Source organism: Piliocolobus tephrosceles, chromosome 6, assembly GCF_002776525.5.
Source record: "Piliocolobus tephrosceles isolate RC106 chromosome 6, ASM277652v3, whole genome shotgun sequence".
Lineage (NCBI taxonomy): Eukaryota > Metazoa > Chordata > Mammalia > Primates > Cercopithecidae > Piliocolobus > Piliocolobus tephrosceles.
Window position 1 is genome coordinate 9,847,682 of NC_045439.1, and position 19,584 is coordinate 9,867,265.

The 19,584-nt window shown below is 37.4% G+C and overlaps 1 protein-coding gene across 4 annotated transcripts in view; it reads right to left on the reverse strand.

Moving 5' to 3' along the window:
• Positions 1-11,334: 11,334 nt before the first annotated feature.
• PAPOLA (poly(A) polymerase alpha) overlaps positions 11,335-19,584 on the reverse strand; it is a 64,156-nt gene continuing 55,906 nt past the window's right edge. For 2 of the 4 annotated variants that reach the window (XM_023205586.2, XM_023205589.2), the window contains 3 exons: positions 17,706-17,768; positions 15,521-15,595; positions 11,335-13,485 (listed from right to left, as the gene is read on the reverse strand). In XM_023205586.2, coding sequence (XP_023061354.1) covers positions 13,390-13,485; positions 15,521-15,595; positions 17,706-17,768 — 234 coding nt within the window. In that variant the 3' untranslated portion in view covers positions 11,335-13,389. The remainder of the gene's footprint in view (positions 13,486-15,520; positions 15,596-17,705; positions 17,769-19,584) is intronic. The other 2 variants (XM_023205587.3, XM_023205588.3) reach the window with 2 other exon arrangements.

Below are 19,584 nucleotides of genomic sequence, written 5' to 3' on the forward strand. Positions count from 1 at the left end.
ACAGGCGCCCGCCACCTCGCCCGGCTAGTTTTTTGTATTTTTAGTAGAGACGGGGTTTCACCGTGTTAGCCAGGATGGTCTCGATCTCCTGACCTCGTGATCCGCCCGTCTCGGCCTCCCAAAGTGCTGGGATTACAGGCTTGAGCCACCGCGCCCGGCCTCTGACCTTGACATACTCTCATACTCCGTGCCCTAGTGCAAGCCCTTCGCTCCGCTTAGCAGGCTGTCTCCTCTGCTCTGTTTCCGGATCACAACCAAATTACCCATCAAATGGCACCTGCTCTCCCACACCCTCCCCAAGGCCACCAGGAAACTGCATGCTCCCTCAGCACTTCTGGATATATACTGTGATACATCTGGTCACTTACATCTCTCTCAACCCCACTGAGCTCTAAAACTCCAGCACCTTCCTGTTCCTCTGCAGTTGCCAAGCTCCTTCCTGCTTCAGAAAAATGCTGCTCCCTCCCTCTGCGCCACCTTATTCTTCAGGTCAAAGCTTGTCCAGTTTGAAAGTGTGCTCCTAACCCTCCAGAAGCACTCTTATTTCCGTTCAGAGCCCACTAGTGACTTGCAGTTCATTTGTGTTGTCAGGCATCTGTATCCCCTGTGAACTATAAGCTTTCCTAAGCACAGGGGCCATTACCAGTTTTCTTCCCGGTGTGTAACTAGGGCCTCTCCTTCACTGTTAAATGTGCCTCAAAATGGTAACAGCTTGGGCTGTAGAACCAGACAAGTTCAACTTATTACGGGCCTCACTGCTCTGTAACTACTCCCACGCAGCTGTCATGGCAGCCGAGTGTGACGCCCACCACTTAGAGTGTGCCAAAGTGCCTAGAACACTGTGGACACTCAGGGAACCCCCGTTCCCTCTCCTTGCTTGCCGCCTTCTCGCTGTAACAGCACCTGGTACATGATAGGGGATCAACGAACATCTGTTGAATGAACGAATCCTCACAGGAGGCAAAACCATGCCCTTAAACTACAAGAGCTTGCTTTTTTTCTAAGTTTCTGATAGGGGTATTCATTTAAAGCTAAAGCCGGTCATTGTTGTGAGCCTCCCTGATTCAACCCTCACCTGGCAAACCAGGGAGTCTTTCTCCACTATACAGCCTGGTTCCTCTCATACCCCTCCTAGGTCCGGGGTCCCCCACATTTCTCCTCAGGCCTCAATCCAAAGGGTAGGTCCCCAAGCTTGTGGAGACACACACAGGATATGCTTGGGTTCTTTGCTTTACATATTCAACAGCCATGACAATCTCCAGGGAAAATGCTTGATATAAAATTACTTACCTAGTATGACCTCATTTTTTTTTTAAAGGATTATGGGTGAAGTTTCTTCTTTATGCTTTTCTGTGTTTTTTTAAGTATTACAATGAGTATGTATCATGACTATAATTAGAAAAAAATCAACATTAACAAATTCAAGATAACATCAAATTTGCCTAAAACCAATTCACCTAATAATCAATTTGCCCAGTGACATATTCACCCACAATTCACATTTTAGACATTTACCACATTCACATTTTACATACAACATAATGAAGCCCTCCCCACAAAAATTCATTTTTAGATGCCAATTTTTCTTTTTTTAAAAAATTAAGTATTGTTTTCATCCAATTCCTCTAAAAGTACCTCTGCCTTTGTTTTTAATAAACTTTGTCTAGTGTAATTAATGCCTTCAGATACGACAGGTAAAGCACCTCCTCGACAGCCTCTAAGGCATCTCTATTGAGGTTTCATTTACTCTAGTCTTGAGTACTTTTAAGGATTTTTAGCATTTCTTTTAGGAGGTCTTCTGTTTTAATTGGGTTAAAATGAAAAACATTTCTGAGATGCAAAACTTCTCAAGGAGAAACCATCCCAACCAATACATAAAATTACTTAAACACCCAAATTTTAGTTAAAGCTATTAAGTGACTTGAGTGTGAACAGGTCAGTTCACCCCAAACTAGTCAGGACCCAAATCTTCCAGTACTAATAAATATAGTACATCAGTCTCATGAGAGCCCAGCTGTTCACTATCGCTCTTTGCAAATCTCTCCCCCTCCTCACCTCCAGCAGGCCAGCTTTAAGGGCATCCAAAGAGCAGAAATGTATTTTAGCTGCTGAAACTAGAGGCATATGCAAAATAGAGCTAATTACCCTTGCCTTCTCAACAATAATATCCAAAGAGATACTAAGGCAACGTTGTTGAGTGGGAAAACACAGGGTCATATTTCAGGATTAAGTTTTAGAGTCAAAAAGAACCAGGCTCAAATCCAATTTACTGTGTGACCCTGGGCAAGATACTCTGCCAAAATAAACCTATTTCCTCATCTGTAAATGGTGACACCAATGAATATATGTCAAATCTTATAGGTTGCTATAACAATTGGCCCTACCGTTTAACACCTAGTAGATATACTCAATAAAAGGCAGCTACTGTCAGGAATTTTTCCCAGACCCACTCACTGCACTTGAACCCTTGCCAGAAGCAGGCAGGCACGCTCACTGCCTCCTCAGAAGCTGCGCACTGCATTTGTCTTGGCACTAAGGGAGAGAATGTTTTTTAATGAAAAGGTCAGTCTGCCCCAAACCCACATTAATTTTGTTTTGTTTTTAAACAGGGCTTTGCCTGACTCCACTTTTTTCTCCCTACTCTGGGCCTGCCCAAATTTCCTAGCAGGAAGACAGATTTGAGAATTAGCAGGGGTGGTTTGCCAGATGTTCCTTTGCAGTCTGCCTTTGTGACTGCCCTCTGACTAATTCAAACTAGGTTTAACCTAGTACTGGGAAAAAAAAGTCTGATTGCTTAAACATGTCCTACCTGCTTGCTAATCCACATAAAGCTCCAATAAGAAAGATCTAAAGAAAAACTTAACATTTTCCTCAGAAACTAGGGGAAGGTGTTAAATAGCTTACCTGTGGTCACCAGACCCTGGAGGAGAGAAGGATCAGATCTGTCCTTCCTGAAGGCCAGGGCTTTTTCTTCCAACCACTGGACCAGGCTCCCTTTAGACATTAATCAAACATTGCACCACACTGGTGCTGGCTTCATGCAACTTGGAGTACAATTCAACTGAGAGGCCAAGGTTTGGCAATATTCAATTTGTACATCATAAAAAATTATTTAACAATATCCAAGTCCTAGATTGATTGTATAATTCAGCCAGGATGTAAAACAATAGAATTTCTCTCTCCAATTCAGCTGCATCCCCTAAACTGGTTTATCTTTCCCTCCTTTTACTGCCTTGATCTTGTCTGACATCTTATTTTCTTATTTGCTCATAAATTGTCTTTTCTTTTCCTTCCTCCCACTCTTACCTGGGAATCTTCAATGGGTACTTAGGCTCACTCCAACTAGATATGCAAAATTTCAAGAAACTAGCTGGTGACAGTGTTAGGCTGAAATGCGTTATTTACAAACAAAATCCACAACCAGGATGACCTAGACACAAACGTTAATGGAATCTAAAGCATTCAACCTCTTTCCAGTGTTAGATTTCCTCAATTCTAACCTGGACCAAAATTCAAACAGCCATAGATCACTTGGCTATCCCAAGTGAGGAAGAACTGTTAGTTAGAACACTTAAGCCAATGAGCGCTGAAGGGTGAATGCTCAGAGAGCATCAGGACACAGCAGTAATAGCTGCAGTATGAGGCTCTTCATTTACTTACCTTTTATACTCACAATCACCTTAAAAGGACATTGCTCATCTCTGCTGAAAAGGAATACGAGCTTCACAAAAAAAAAAGGGCCGGGCGCGGTGGCTCAAGCCTGTAATGCCAGCACTTTGGGAGGCTGAGACGGGCGGATCACGAGGTCAGGAGATCAACACCACCCTGGCGAACACGGTGAAACCCCGTCTCTACTAAAAAAATACAAAAAACTAGCCGGGCGTGGTGGCGGGCACCTGTAGTCCCAGCTACTCGGGAGGCTGAGGCAGGAGAATGGCGTGAACCCGGGAAGCGGAGCTTACAGTGAGCTGAGATCCGGCCACTGCACTCCAGCCTGGGCGACAGAGCAAGACTCCGTTTCAAAAAGAAAAAAAAAAAAAAAAAAAATGCTGTAACTGCATGAGCTCAATAGCTAGTAAGTGCTGAAGTTAAGACCTGAATGCAGCTCTGCCTTGAAAACAGGCATTCTTTCCGCTACACACAGAAAAGTTGTGTACTAAATGTTTTAATTCAGCTGATATGATAAAATGGCAGTCAAGATGAACTGCCTGATGGGCAACTTTGCGGAGTATTTCTAGCGTGTGCCAAACCTGGCAGATGATGTATCCTATGGAATTTAGTTCTTACAACCAGAAATTAGGCATCCGTACCACAATGCTAATGCCATCCCCCTTCCACGCAACAAAATGCCCACACAGACCTCTTGCATCTTTATCACAATGCCAATGCCATTTCCCTCCCACTCAACAAAAGGCCTACAGAGATCACTTATTTTCCACGAGGCCCTAATCTTCTGGTTGGCCCCAACATGCGGTCATGCCTCAAACTCCCTGTATTCTCCCCCATGTTAAACCAGTATGGCAGGTTTCAAGTAAAACACCACTCAAGTCAGAGCCTCTAAGGTGCTTCAATTTCTAATCCTTCCTTCATGGAAGCTCCGATGCTTTGGGTAATATGATCTTGAGTGGTGATCAAAATAAGATTACAAACAAGAATTTCCAAAGAATTCAGAATTAATGAAGTCTTGCTAATTTATATGGTGCAGCCACTTACTAGCCATATTACTAATTAAAATACAAAAATGTAACAAAAAAATTAACTTCCATTGGAATCTAAGTTCCTTGAAGTCAGCAACCAGAAGAGTTCAGGCACAGAGACAACTCAAAAACATTTGTTGAAAAAAACAAGGGACGAGAGATTAAGTTATTTTCTCTAGGCTTCTGGCCTCACCTTACTGTTCAATACTTGTTTCCCCACATCCCAGTTACACTACCCTTCTTTAAAAATTCTGTTCCTAACATGTGAAAATTCTACTTCAAACCCTTTTGAAAATGAGTATTTTCGTGCTTTCCTACAGCCTGTTTGTTTAACAGCCAAATTCAAAGCTCTTCATACAAGTACTGCAAGGGGCCAGGTGCAGTGGCTCACACCTGTAATCCCAACACTTTGGGAGGCCAAGGCAGGTAGATCACTTGAGGCCAGGAGTTCAAGACCAGCCATGGCTAACATGGAGAAACCCCATCTCTATTAAAAAAACAAAAATTAGCCAGGTGTGGCGGTGCGTGCCTGTAATCCCTGCTACTTGGGAGGCTGAAGCATGAGAATCACTTGAACTCAGGAGGCAGAGGCTGTAGTGAGCCAAGATTGTGCCACTGTACTCCAGCCTGGGAGACACAGCAAGACTCTAGACAAAGTGCTACAAGGCCAAGGGGGAGCTAAGAAAATACCAGGAGTCCTTGCAGCTCACCTTTCTTCTACCCATCCTGAGTCTATCTTATAGGGATTACGACTTAAGAGTCCATGAATAGAACTCTTCTTTCAAAAGCCAACTCTGGCAAGTCTGGCAGAGGAAACCCTTCTTTGGAGGTTTCTGAGAACAAATCTGGCCTCAGAAAACATCCTCTCAACATGCTACAGTTCAGTTTACTAAACCAGAGTCCTGTAAGACATTCCATCTGACCTCTTCCCACATCAAAAGTGAGTCAGTAGAACAAATACAGAATAGCAAGAACACACTTTACGAGATGGTCAGAAGTAGAAATTACATGATCTTTGATGTCACTTGACAGTTTCTTCAACTACTGCCAATTACTGCTTTCATCTTCCTATCAGTGGATTTCTAGCTTAGCAATAGCTCATGCTCACCATAAACCTCGCAAAAGCCTACTGAGAAAACCTGGTATCACCCTAATGTACAAGTTGCTCCACTACACCCACAAGTACTACTTCACTTGGGGGATTTATCTTGATTACGATATATCTAAGGACATGAGCTAACCTTATTCCTCTCTTCAGGTGTGCGGTTCTTACAGAATGAGTGCTGTTAGACTACCACCACTCAAATTCCAGGGAATTAGTGATGTGGTAACATACTCTGGTTATAAAACACATCCCTACATTTGACTTGGGATAAGAAAACCAGCTAGTGACTCCTGAGAAATGTTTTAAGGTCCCCTTTTTTTTGTTTGTTTTTTTTGAGACGGAGTCTCGCTCTGTTGCCCAGGCTGGAGTGCAGTGGCCGGATCTCAGCTCACTGTAAGCTCCGCTTCCCGGGTTCACGCCATTCTCCTGCCTCAGCCTCCTGAGTAGCTGGGACTACAGGAGCCCGCCACCTCGCCCGGCTAGTTTTTTGTGTATTTTAGTAGAGATGGGGTTTCACCGTGTTAGCCAGGATGGTCTTGATCTCCTGACTTTGTGATCCGCCCGTCTCGGCCTCCCAAAGTGCTGGCATTACAGGCTTGGGCCACCGCGCCCGGCCAGTCCCCTGTTAAATGAAGTAGAGATGGGTCATAACTTGCTTCTAAGGAAACTGTGGGGATTAAGAAAATCACCTTGAGCCAAGCTAAAACTTCAACTGCTGCCTAGAGATGGTAACAAGAAATACAGACTCCTCTCTCAATGGAAATGGTTGAGAAGAGGCCATCACAGACAAAATGAATGAGAAGGCTCATTAGGTGCCTTCTACTTTGAGATTTTAAAATTTAAGTATTTTATATTTAAATTTTTAAAGAAGACTGGTTATTTTTAAGGGGAAAAAAAGTTATTCAACAATTTAGGCAGATGACAAAGACCATGCTTGGAAAACTAGCTTTATGGGAATTGTCATTGTTAAGAAACCAAAGTGTTCACGTTTGGGTCATTCAACATGACAAAGGCCACAATGGTATCGGTTTCCTTAAAAGAGAAGTCTACTAAAATAGTCTCATATTTAAGAAAACCTAAGTGAAAAACATGTAACCTAACACAGCTTAAAAATTACAGGAAAAATCTGTACCTTTAAAGTCGCATTAAAGAGAGTCAAAAAAAATCTTACGGGTTATCAAGGAGACCACAAAAAACATGAACACCTAAAGTGGATGCCAGTAGCCTAAGTTTACAAACAGTGATAGATGAAGAATACAGTTACAATAAGTATGACTAAAATGTTTAATATCCCATAACAAATGCTTATTGAAGCCAATGCTTATTCTTGAGCCAGGCTTTGTATGAAAACTGTAGTAATAGTTTTAAAACTTTTACTATTTTACTATAAAAGCCAATTTACGATGAACTGAGTGCTTTAAAGAATTTTCAAAAATAATTATTTTACAGTTGGAAAGTGTGTGTCACATATGCAAAGAGATTTGTTCTGAGCATCTCAAGAACTTCAGGATAAAAATGGTAATGTGAAGTAAGCCAAAGCGACAGAGAGAGAGGTAGTAGCCTAATAGTGCAGTAAAGCTCCCCTAACAGTCTTGGCACAGTGTCCAGGCACGGTCGGTTCTCTGCTGGGGGCGACTTTCTTGGCTGTGAAGGCAGATCATGCCCTCTGTCACTCATGGGGAGCAGTTCTGCCCAACTGTCTCTTTTCGACAACTTTATCATCAATCTCTTTATTAACAGCTCCACTGCAGTCAGAAAACGCAAACAAGGACCAATTCTCATGCCAGATTTCTGGAAATCACATAGCACCAGGCATCACACAGTGTGCAAGTTTCTAAGGAGGGTGCTGTGCCAAGAGAGAGACAGCATCCACAAGAACACAAAGTTGGGACATTTTACATATATACACACACACACACACACACACTCTCTCACTTAATTTCTGATGCCTAGAATCTGAAAAGAACCCCAATACCCATGTATATGTATATGTGTGGGGATTGAGGGGGGCACGGTAGTGAGACAAAGATCACCTTAGTCCCCAGAAATAACTTTGCTATTCTGCACTTCCAGAAGTCTTTGAGCAAAAACAGTATTATACAAAAAAAAAAAAGTTTTAACTATTTTAGGACTACATGACATTATTAGAAAACACACAAGACTGAGATAAATGTCTCCAATGAGCTATAAAAAAAAAAAACCCATAAAACTGAAATGTTTGAATTATTCAAAATATGTATTTTCAGCATGAAATCTGTTGGATCAAAAAATAACACCCTACAAATTAATTAAAGGAAACACTTCTAAAAGGCTTGTGAAATATTTTTAAGAGACTTTAAGAGACTCAGAGATAATTAAAAAAAAAAATCAGGTCATAGTCATATCACTAATAAAAATCATCCAGGTTATGTGAAAAATGAGGATACCATCTACGTCGTTTCGAATATTGTGATGTGTGGTGATTAAAAGAGGTGAGACTTTATCATTTAACTACTAGTAACATTAAAACCAGCCCAAGACTAAAACCTACCATAACAAATCTGTTGACTTATTTCAAAAACTGACAAAAAGAATAGTATTCAATGACTACAGAGGGAGACTCTATAAGACTGGTACTATATAACTGAATTTATACTGTTGCAAAATTTTGCATTTTGCTGTGGTATGTCATAACGTTCTGACACCTGTGCTCACGTGAAACGGGAACGCTGCTGCTTAGACCAAGTTAGCAGTGCCAAGTTCAAGCCCAGGGTGAATCGGTTCTCTAGCATCCAGACTCTATTTATTCCAAAATGAAAAACAAAACCAGCACCCCCTTGGGCTTTTCCCTAGTCAATTCTGCAACCCAGTGAGAGGGAGTGTGAAGGGCTGAACGTAAGTCCATTCTCACCATTAAAAAATTAAAACAACATATAACAAACAAACTAAGCTGGTGGCACAAAGCATTATTCTGTACCTTAGAAATATCAAAGCAAGCCAGGCACGGTGGCTCACACCTGTAATCCCAGCACTTTGGGAGGCCAAGGCGGGTGGATCACCTGAGGTCAGGAGTTCAAGACCAGCCTGACCAACATGGAGAAACGGCGTCTCTACTAAAAATACAAAATTAGCCAGGCGTGGTGGCGCATGTCTGTAATCCCAGCTCCTTGGGAGGCTGAGGCAGGAGAATCGCTTGAACCCGGGAGGCGGAGGTTGCGGGTGAGCCGAGATCGCACTATTGCACTCCAGCCTGGGCAAAAAGAGCTAAACGCCATCTCAAAAAAAAAAAAAAAAAAAAAAAGAAATACCAAAGCAAAAAATAATGCTTTGATACACACACACACACACACACACACACACACACACACTCACTCACTCTTGCTCACTCTTCTGTTCTTTACTTGAATAGACACATTTCCCACCTTACTGGTGGAATTTAAAGATACCCAAACCAGAGGAAAAAAATGACTGCACTCTTATTTACATTAAAGCATGAATACTTGGAAAGTTAACATTTTAAACAGCAGGTAAACTCTATAAACTCAACAAAAACTGTGCCCTTTGTAGGTGTGACTCTTAGCTGGATTAAAATAGAAAACATATTAAAAGATAATTGCAGAAAAAAAGCACAATAACTAAAATCACAACCTTTCACACAAATGTAAAGTTTCTGAAATGTGAGCTTAAGCACAGTCTTACATTCTACCCTTTTAAGGAAAGGCCTATGAATTGGGAAGGGATGAAGAAAGAAAAAATGTACTTAAAATTCCATCCCTTTCAACAGAATACTTGTGTGGTTTGATCAGCTGTAATGATGTTCCCAGAATGTTGAGACAAAAGCATGTCTCCAAAGAAGAAAAGAAACTGAAATGATTTCCCAAGTATGTAAAATCACTTCTAGAATAAAGTACAATCACTTCTGAAATACATGGCTGAAAAACATTGAGGCTATCTTCCTTATTTGGTGCCAATAAAAGCTATGTAAAATTTAACAATAATTTTTAAATTGATAAAAGAATGAATTGATTCTATGAGAAACAGATATTAGAATTAAACAGACCACTTGTTTCTATATGACTGAAGGTCATATTTACTACAGAACATAATATTTCATTTACCAAATTCAGGTCTGAGTGAAGACAGCATCCATTTGTGATGTTGGTTTAAAGAAAAGCTAACAAGCAAAATAATGTGGAGAAACAAAAATCAAAATAAAACCTATAATTCAGGCTAAAAACCAACTAATTTTCCTTGTACTCATCATTTTTATTAGAATAAAAACAGGTAAAAGTATATCCAAAGGATTGCTCAGTGCTGCTTCAGGTAAACGGTTTTGTAATTTAAGTGCATTTTAAGTGCACTGACAGTATTTCCAGGACTCAGTCTACGAGTCCATATATATTAAGGATTTCTCTGTTTATATGTTCATTACGACTTGGAGCTGCTGATCATTTATTGCCACCTTGAAGGCAGCCAGAATTAATACACGCAGAGCTCTAAAACATTTTAATGTGTGGTGGAAAAAAAAACCTCTTAATTAGAAAAATAAAAACTTTATTCTAGAATATACCCACAGCCACAAAACACAACTTTTTCCATTATAATTTTACTAATTCAGCAAGATGCATGAAAATGCCAAGAGGCCATGTGGATGATAAAACTCAGAAACTGTGATATACAGTCCTGCATCTAGATGTCTACCAAAGTAGAGGAAGTATAGCCAGTCCAATTCTTTTAGTGTTAACAAGGGAGACAAGGGTAATTCCTACAATATTTTCCCTTTTACTGAATAGTCTTGGAAGTTAAATTTTGCTTTTACTAAAAAGTTATCCCACAATGCAGCCACATCCCCATTTTTATATATAGGGAAGATTATATTAGAATTTTAAAATAGAATTTTAGAAATGATATATGAACAACTACATGTCCTTCAGAACAATGGCTTTGACATAAAGAGGTCCATCTCTCCACTCAAAACACAAGATAACCATACCCAAGAGCTGACCATCACAAAATACACAGAGCAGCTCACTTCTACACCATGAATTAAGTATTCAATGCTGAGCATCTGGGGGATTAAGAAAAGCAATATCTGATTTGCATTTAGTAAAATAAGAAACAGAAACCTGGTTGGTTGTGGTCTGTAATTCTAAATTCACTGAAAAACAACAGTGCCACCTGCTGACATTAAAGTGCTAAATGCTTTGAAAAGGACAGTACACTGTCTACAGGCATAGAATAAATATACAGATAACGTATGGTGTCTACAGACACAGAATACTTTAGAGCACGGAACAGCTAAAATTGAATTAATAGTAACTACATTAATGTTTTCTTCCCTAAAGATCAATTATATGAAAAACAAACACCTAATTATTATCTGAGCTATAAATACAAGGCTGCTGCCAATGGCTTAAGTTAACCGGAAACAAATCTTTTCTAATATAATCAAATTCTTTTGCAAATCTTCACTTAGAATCACACCATAAACTTATGACAGAACCAATTAAATTACTGAAAAAAAAGTAGTAGTCAAAAGAAATCAGGCAACTGTGAGATTGTGCTGTTTTTTTTTTATTGTGTTTTCAATGGAGAAATACATCATCTGTTTACAAAATAGCTCTTGAAAAATACAAGGAGTACAGATACTATAAAACAAAGCAAACTCCAGTCATGAGACACTACATACATCATGCGAAAGCAACAGTCTGATCTCCAGGTTATGAAAACTATAATTAAAAAGTCACTACACAGAAAAGGTCCAAGTTTCCAGCTTGGCAAAACTTGGGTGCAGTTACATGAAACGTTTAATAAACTGAATTGTTTTCCCCAATGTGTAAACAAAATGACAAGACTAAATCTGTGCCTGGTAATTTCAATCTAACTCTGAAGCTACACAAAACACACAGACACCTTGTACACTTCACCTGTTAGTATGACCAGCTTTTTTCTTCGGTGGTGGAAGGAAGGGCAAGGTGACTGTGTAAAGCAAAGATGTGGGAAGTAGAAATATTGTTTACTAGACATTATAAAGTCATGGTGAAAAGAAAGCTTCGATTAATGCATAGCCTAAGGGGGAAAAGACTACACTCCAACTTCAGAAAATTAATTTAGAAGGATAGGGGAAGAGATTAACTAATTGCAGTTTAACATGAAAAATGCACATGTGATAGAATGGAGCACAATGGAGGATTCATAAAACATGCTCATCAGAAAAATCTGTTAAGTTTACTTTGTCCAGATTAAGAAAGAGTAAGTTTATCAACATCTGGCATCCCTCATACTTTGTAAAGATAAATCTTCTACTGCTTAATTACGAGAAATTATTTTATTCAAAGAAAGGAGTTCTTAATCTTTTGAAAAAAAATAAAGAAGGAGTAGAGAGCTGACTAGATGTCAAGTGCTTGCTAGAAATGATTTTTAAAATGCTTCTACATGTAAAATGTACTGACAAATTTTGGTAAACCATTTAAAAATAAGAATTAGTTTTAAAATCTTGGAGAAAATGCCTTTTTGCCCAAATTTAAAACTGAAAATCAATTTTACTATAGATAGGAGTTCTGTGGAGTGTACAAAATTCCTCTTAGAGATCAAATGGCCATCCCAGACAGATACCATGTTTCACAGGCATTACTTTTAGTCACCCTCAAGTTTCAGCCATGGGACCAAAATTTAGTGTTCTGTGCCATGTGGTCACAGGGTCATTGGTTTCACATCATGGCTTAAGAAAATACTGGCATTTTGTTTCTTATGAAATAAGTCCTACCTTGTGCATACAAGCAAAAAGAAAAAGGAAGGGGAAAGCGCAAGAAGCTTTTTGTTTGTTTGTTTGTTTTGAAGACAACAGATTGAAGGCAAAAGAATACAGAGCTTTCATAAGCTCAAAGAAAAATATTTGCTGGCTGATCGCTGATTTGTATGCACTATAAAACAATTCCATAAATAAAACCAATATATCATTTCTTAATCATGACCCTATCAAAACCAAGTTATTTCCTAACTAATCTTTCAAAGTCAAATGTACCCTAGAGTTGACGTTTCATTTTTAAGGGTTACAGCTACCTCACAGGAACTGAACTAGATGTACTCTTACCCTTTCTCTGAAGTATAACAGTACACCACTGCACAACGGTATCCAATTTGAAGACTAATGGTAAAGAAAATTCTTCAGGAAAAACTGAAAATCCATCAAGCTGAAACTCTAAAATTAGTTCTACTTTCTAATGAAAAAGACATAAAAGTGCATCATCAGAATAAGTAATTCTTATGCCAGTTTGTATTGCAAATTTTCCAAACAATGCATCAAACATAAACCCAATCCAGATGTCAATTATGAATACAAATATAGCTTGAGGTTGTTTTTTTAAAGGCAGTAATTTTTGAAATAGTTAATGCAACTGTTGCTAACACAATAATAATAGTACTCCTGGCTTCACATACTAACCTGGACTTCCGATCAAGTGCTGATTAGCCCAGTAAGGGAGGTCACCAAAAAACCCAAATCCATTTCAGTCATGTCTAGTCTTGTACCCTCCATTCTCCTTTTTTAGCATTTGAAGACAACAGGTTGAGTTGGCAGATATTGTTTATGGACCCCTGAGGTTGTTTTTACCGATTCAATCTCAGTTTTATTGAATTCTTGATAACAGGAATAGGATTTGCAGGGAGAGCAGGGATATCAGAAAGGTCTGTACTGGATGTTTTCTGAGAATGAAAGCAAAGAACACAACATTGTTCAAAGCACCATAATTTAACAATGAGATGTATTTAAGAAACCTGATGAGAAAAGTATTACAAATTTAAAAACTCTATAATGTTGTCAAAATTGAATGTAAATATGACTATCACATTATTTGCTTAACAAATAATGTGTTCAACAAAGGAATTTTCAAATAGGTATATTTTAACAATATTTTTAAAACTCCTAAGTAATTTCAAATCGTTTTTAAAATTGTTCCTCTAAGAATCACCTATGGCATAATGCTTAAGTTACTGCTAAACTGTATTCACTTATTACCACACTAATAGCGGTAATATTAACTAGTATTGGAGCACCCCCAAGTGGAAAAATACTTAAAGTTCATTTTATACAAAGCAGCAGCAGTAAATTTATTATTTTCTGACACTGTAAATTATACAATTAAATCTACACAGCTCAGCAATAATTTAATCATCCTACATTTTAGGTAGATTATTTTCATATTAATTAGATTAAATCACAAGCTTTCTTTAACACTAAAAAAAAATACAGAGATGGATCTTTTAAAGTTTTATTACGGAAAATTCCAAACATACACAAAAGTAGAGAGCACTGTATAATGGATCTCCATGTATTCATTACCCAGCTTCATCAATTGTCAAATCTAAGCCACCGTCCTCCCACTTTCAATTCACCTTGTGTTATTCTGAAGCAAATCCTAGAGATCCTATCATTTCATTTATAAATATTTCCAGATTTATCTCAAAACAGTAAGAATTCTTTATTAGGTATAGCCACAATATTATCACCTCCCCAGAAATAAGTACGTACCTAACATTACCAAACATAGGAATGTTTTTTTTTTTAAATCAACATAATCACTCTTCTTATATAACTGGGTGATTTTTTTCTCTATGGCTCTATGAATCCTTTCATTAGAAAGAAAATTCTACACACTCATAAAAATATCTAAAAGGCAAATACCCATGGGTACTAATTACTACAGGGATAAATTCAGTAAGACAAAACTATGAAAATAAGTCCCTAGAGGGTATGTGGCAAACCAAACACATGCAATCACAGGACAGTTTACGAATGATAAACAAGTTTGTCCACGTATCAATATTAAGCATGCTTCCTGATGTTAGTTACTCCCCCTAAAGTTTTATTAGATTATGGAAAAGGTATTCTGGAAAATAAACATAATATTTATATATCTTTAGAGACTATAAAAGTTAACATCTAGCAAAAGCACATTTTTAAATGATCACGTTAAAATAACTCTGAGCTGCAAAGCAGCAAAATATCATCATAGTATCAGTACAGCAGCGGTTGTTATCTCAGTTACTTTGTAGAGATTAACCAGTTTTATCATCTATTAAAGAATGTATCTACTTTGTGTCAGAGTTTGAGCTAGACGTTAGGGTTCATTCATGTGAAAGGATTCAAGAAGAAAATTATTTAACAAAATGAAAGTTCACAAACAAATCAATGAAAAAAGATTCCAGATGCCTACTGTGAGAGTCTGTATGTGAGGGTCTGTCACAAGTAGAATTGCTAGGACAAATGAAAAAGTAATTCTGAAGAGCTATGGGCTATATTAAATAACTAACTGAAATCAGTAGTGGAAAAATAAGGCAGAAATACATTTTTAAAATAAAAATAAATTAGCCTTTGCAAAAGAAATACATGAAGAATGTTTTTTAGCTCATTCCTAGTTTGAATTTCACTCTTTGACCTACAAATAAAACCTACATATGAAACCTGTATAAGTGACTAGTGAAAATTTAAATGATTTGCAGTATCAAATAATATATTAATATAAGCGGATGAGTTAACATCGAAACAGTCCCAGAGAACGGTTCCGTCAAATCCAGGGCCCTGCCTTAAAACTACAATAAATACGTTTATAGGCTAGTAAGTAATTACTTTCACAAAGATTAATTTTAATAGTCTTCTATGAACTCTCACTTTAATTCAATATACCACACTAATCTTCAGGACATTTACAAAATTCTCCTTGCTTTTTGCACTTAGTACCTGAGAGGCCAACAGAGAAGCCGCTGTCTGAATAGTTTCTGATTGAGCTGTACTTGTCTCTGTATCAAGTTGTTCCTGTGAGACAAAGAGGATGGGGAAGGGGGAAAAGAGACTTAAAAAAAGAATAAAAGAACATAACTGGGTTTGGTGGCTAATAAAGAAGACAAACTGGAAGACAGGAGGGATCAAGAGAAAGATGTGACTACATTACAAAAACACCTAGTGTGTAGATGCTGTAGGTTATTTCACCATTTCAGATATTAATAAATTTCTATTTGCCTACTTAAATCTTATAAGGCATGGGTCAAAACAGCTCATGACTTTCCAACCAGCTCCAACTTGGGACATTTTAAGCAAACGATAATTAAAAACACACATAGGCACATCATGAAATGTTGCCCAGACAATAACAGAGCATAAACCCAAGGAAAGTTCTTAGTTTTGAGGGAGAAAAAAAAACAAACTTATTCAACACTACTAAATAAAACAACCCCACGCCTTTAATTAAAAGTGGAAAATATGTCTAAAAAAGATTTCTCCCTCCTTATGGTCTCTTCACCCCTCCTCAGTAATCAGTGCACTGATTCTACTCATCAGAAAACACAGGGTAAAGTATGTCATACCATTACTCTAAACTTTTTAAAAGCAGTACACAAAAGAAAATAATATATACATAAACATATGAAAATAAAAATATAGGTCAGACCTGGTGGCTCACACCTGTAATCCCAGCACTTTGGGAGGCCGAGGTGGGCAGATCAGGTGGTCAGGAGTTCAAGACCAGCCTGGCCAACATGGTAAAACCCCACCTCTACTAAAAATACAAAATCAGCCAGGCGTGGTGGTGCATGCCTGTCATCCCAGCTACTCGGGAGGCTGAGGCAGGGGAATCGCTTGAACCTGGGAGGCAGAGTTTGCAGTGAGCCAAGAACGCGCCACTGCATTCCCACCTGGGCAACAAAGCAAGACTCCATCTCAAAAAAAAAAACAAAACAATTTAAAAAAGAAAATAAAAATATGAAAACTTCAATTTCAATGAAACTATACCAAAAAAAATGAAACACTGCTTTCTCCTATGAAATTAAAAAAGGTAAATAAGATGTAAGAAGTAGGAATGAAGACATGCAGCCTTCCTAGAGGACAACTCAGTGATGTATACCAAACTTTAAACATACTATTTTCCTCAATAATTCTTCTTCCATTAATTTATGCTAAGTAAATAAACATGAACGAATGGCAGATATGATATTTAGCTGTAACCAGTATTACAGTAGGAAAGCACAGCTTTCTTTTTTAAATGGAAATAATTGCCATGGATAGGAAATAGGCTGGATAAAAATAATCACAGCCTTAAGACGGCATTCTGTGAAGCCATTAATAATTTTGTAGATTACATAATGACACAAACATTTTTTTCTTGGTTTACGAAGTACATCGAAATTATAAAGCAAGGGCATTATGAGGGCACGCACAAAACCTAAGAGAGTATTTGTTAAAATATCCATCAGAGAAATCTGGATAATTTGGGAGAAGGGGGAGAATTTCTAATTTTTCCACAACAAAAGAAAGTTAAAAGCCTTCAATATATTTCAAATTCTACGGGAAAAAATGAGTCTTTTACATTTTGGGGAAAAAAAATTTCTTCCACCCCATCTACACCTCGTTCAAGCCCCATGCACCCCAGGTTCTAGCCAAAACCTTATGCCAAAAACTGCTTTTGTAATCATACCATATTCTCAACCCAACAGAGAGCATGATCTCAGCCTGGACTGTCAAAAATCCTATGTATCCTTCGAGGCCACTTCAAATGCTACTTCTTTCTTCAATGAAGACATTTACTGCTATTTCTGCAGTCAGAAATAACATCTTACTTCTCTTGCCCCTTGGCCCCCAGCCCTCAATTACTTTGATTTTCTTTGATAATGTAATTAATTACATTCATGACTTATCTTCTCTACTTAATTATACGCTCCTTTAAAGGCACAGAATGTGTTTCACTCATCACTATATTCCCTTCAGTGTTCAGCATTACATAATTAACAGTAAAAATGAACAAATACTTCTCCATAAACAACACTAAAAACATCTAAAACCTATAGCACAAAACACAATATTTTAGAGACATTTCTATTACATCTTCTGAACTCTTAATTGTGTATGTATTCTAAAGGCTAAATTAGTATACCTTTGCTTCTGTTTTATCATGTCCACTCAAAGCAAGACAGTTAGCATCTTCACTTGTTTCATCCTGTTTTTAAAAAAAAAAGATTCTCTAAAATGAAAAATTTAGATTATTTGCCAATCAAAGCTTTACTTTATAAACTCTTTAAAATCTACAAAATAATTAAACCTGTAAGATCAACTATAACCTTAAAATAGATAACTGGTTCCTCTTTCTAAATGTTTTTATCAGATTAAATTTGGCTTCAGAAGCTAATAAAATTTTAAAAAGCATCAGGAAAACTGTTAATGCAGATCACCACCTAAAGTACATTTCCAAAACCACTAAGAGTTCATAGAAATATATTTTGTAAGGAAAAGAAAAAAAAAAAAAGATCCTGATCAAACAACTTTAGGAATTTGGCATAGTTATCACCCCCATTCTGGGAGCCTCACACAGAAGGTTCTAATCAATTCCACCAAGAAGGAACACCACTTTAATCTTCCTAAGCCTAGTTAACTAGAGAATCCTTGTTCCTGGTACGACCTACTAACATCCTACAGAACACAAGACTCGAGAAACGCCTTGCTTGGGTCTTAAGAACTATTTTGACACTATTTTCTCAGCAGAATTAAAATTTAATTTTACATGTGACTCTTAAAACAGGCATAGAAAAACCACAGGCTAACTTACAGCTTAGAAAAGATTTAATACAGTATCAATCAATTCCAATAAGGACTTTATTTGTACCCTGCAAATATGCAAACTTTAAAAATAGTAATGTGTCACAATTGGCAAATCTGAATACTAACTGATATGTAAAACTATGGATTATCAATATTTGTGTGATAAATATACTGTACTTATATTTTATAGAAGTCCTTATTTTTAGATATACAAAGAAATATTTTTGGTTATTATGCCTGGGGTTTGCTTCAAAACAATGGGGAAGGAAGTGATGTGGGTATATAGATAGAACAAGGCTGGCTGTGAGTTGTTAACTGTTGAAGCTAGGTGATGCAAACATGACAGTTCATTATACTTATGACATGTTTGAAATTTTCCATACAAAAAGTTTTATATATATATATGTGTGTGTGTATATATATATATATATAGAGAGAGAGAGAGAGAGAGAGAGAGAGAGAGAAAGAGGTTAATTTAGCTATATAATCCAGGAAATAGAGCAAATATTTTCCATTTTTATTTTACATTACCATTTATATTTATTTGAAAAACCTTAGAATATGATGACCATTAAGCAGAACTAAACTATCTCAGAGTATCTAAAACTCTCCTATTTATATACACGTTAGTGCATTACTGGGTGAGGCCAGTATTTATTTCTGGTTTGCTAAAATTTCTAATACCGAGTACTCATTAGCAGAGAATAAAAGACCCAATTTAGAAGGGCTTCAAAATTAGGATTATTTCTACTACAGCAAATTTCTTTGACTAAAGCACTATGAGATTTAGGCCTGGGTTCTAATCCTGCCTCTAACTGTAACTAGATCTGTAACTGGAAAAGCCACTAAACAGCAAGTTCTTCTGGCAGGAAATGAGATTAGCCCATGGAATAATCTAATATCCCTTATCTTCTTAAAATGCTATGTTTCTGTTAATCAACTACACAGAAATGCCATAAGCAAAATTCAGACTGAGAAAATGTATACCAAAAAAAAAATTACAGGAAAAAGTGGGAAGGGATGGAGGAGGGAATCTGTATTTTAAAGGACACTTACAGATATCAAACAATTGCAACACAGGGATCTTTTTCGACTTCCAGATTTGAACAAACAGCCTATTTTTAAAACAATCGGGACATTTGAGCACTGACTAGATGTTTGATGATATTAATAAATTGTTAATTTTTGTGAGTAGGCTAATTTTACTCTTAATGCTT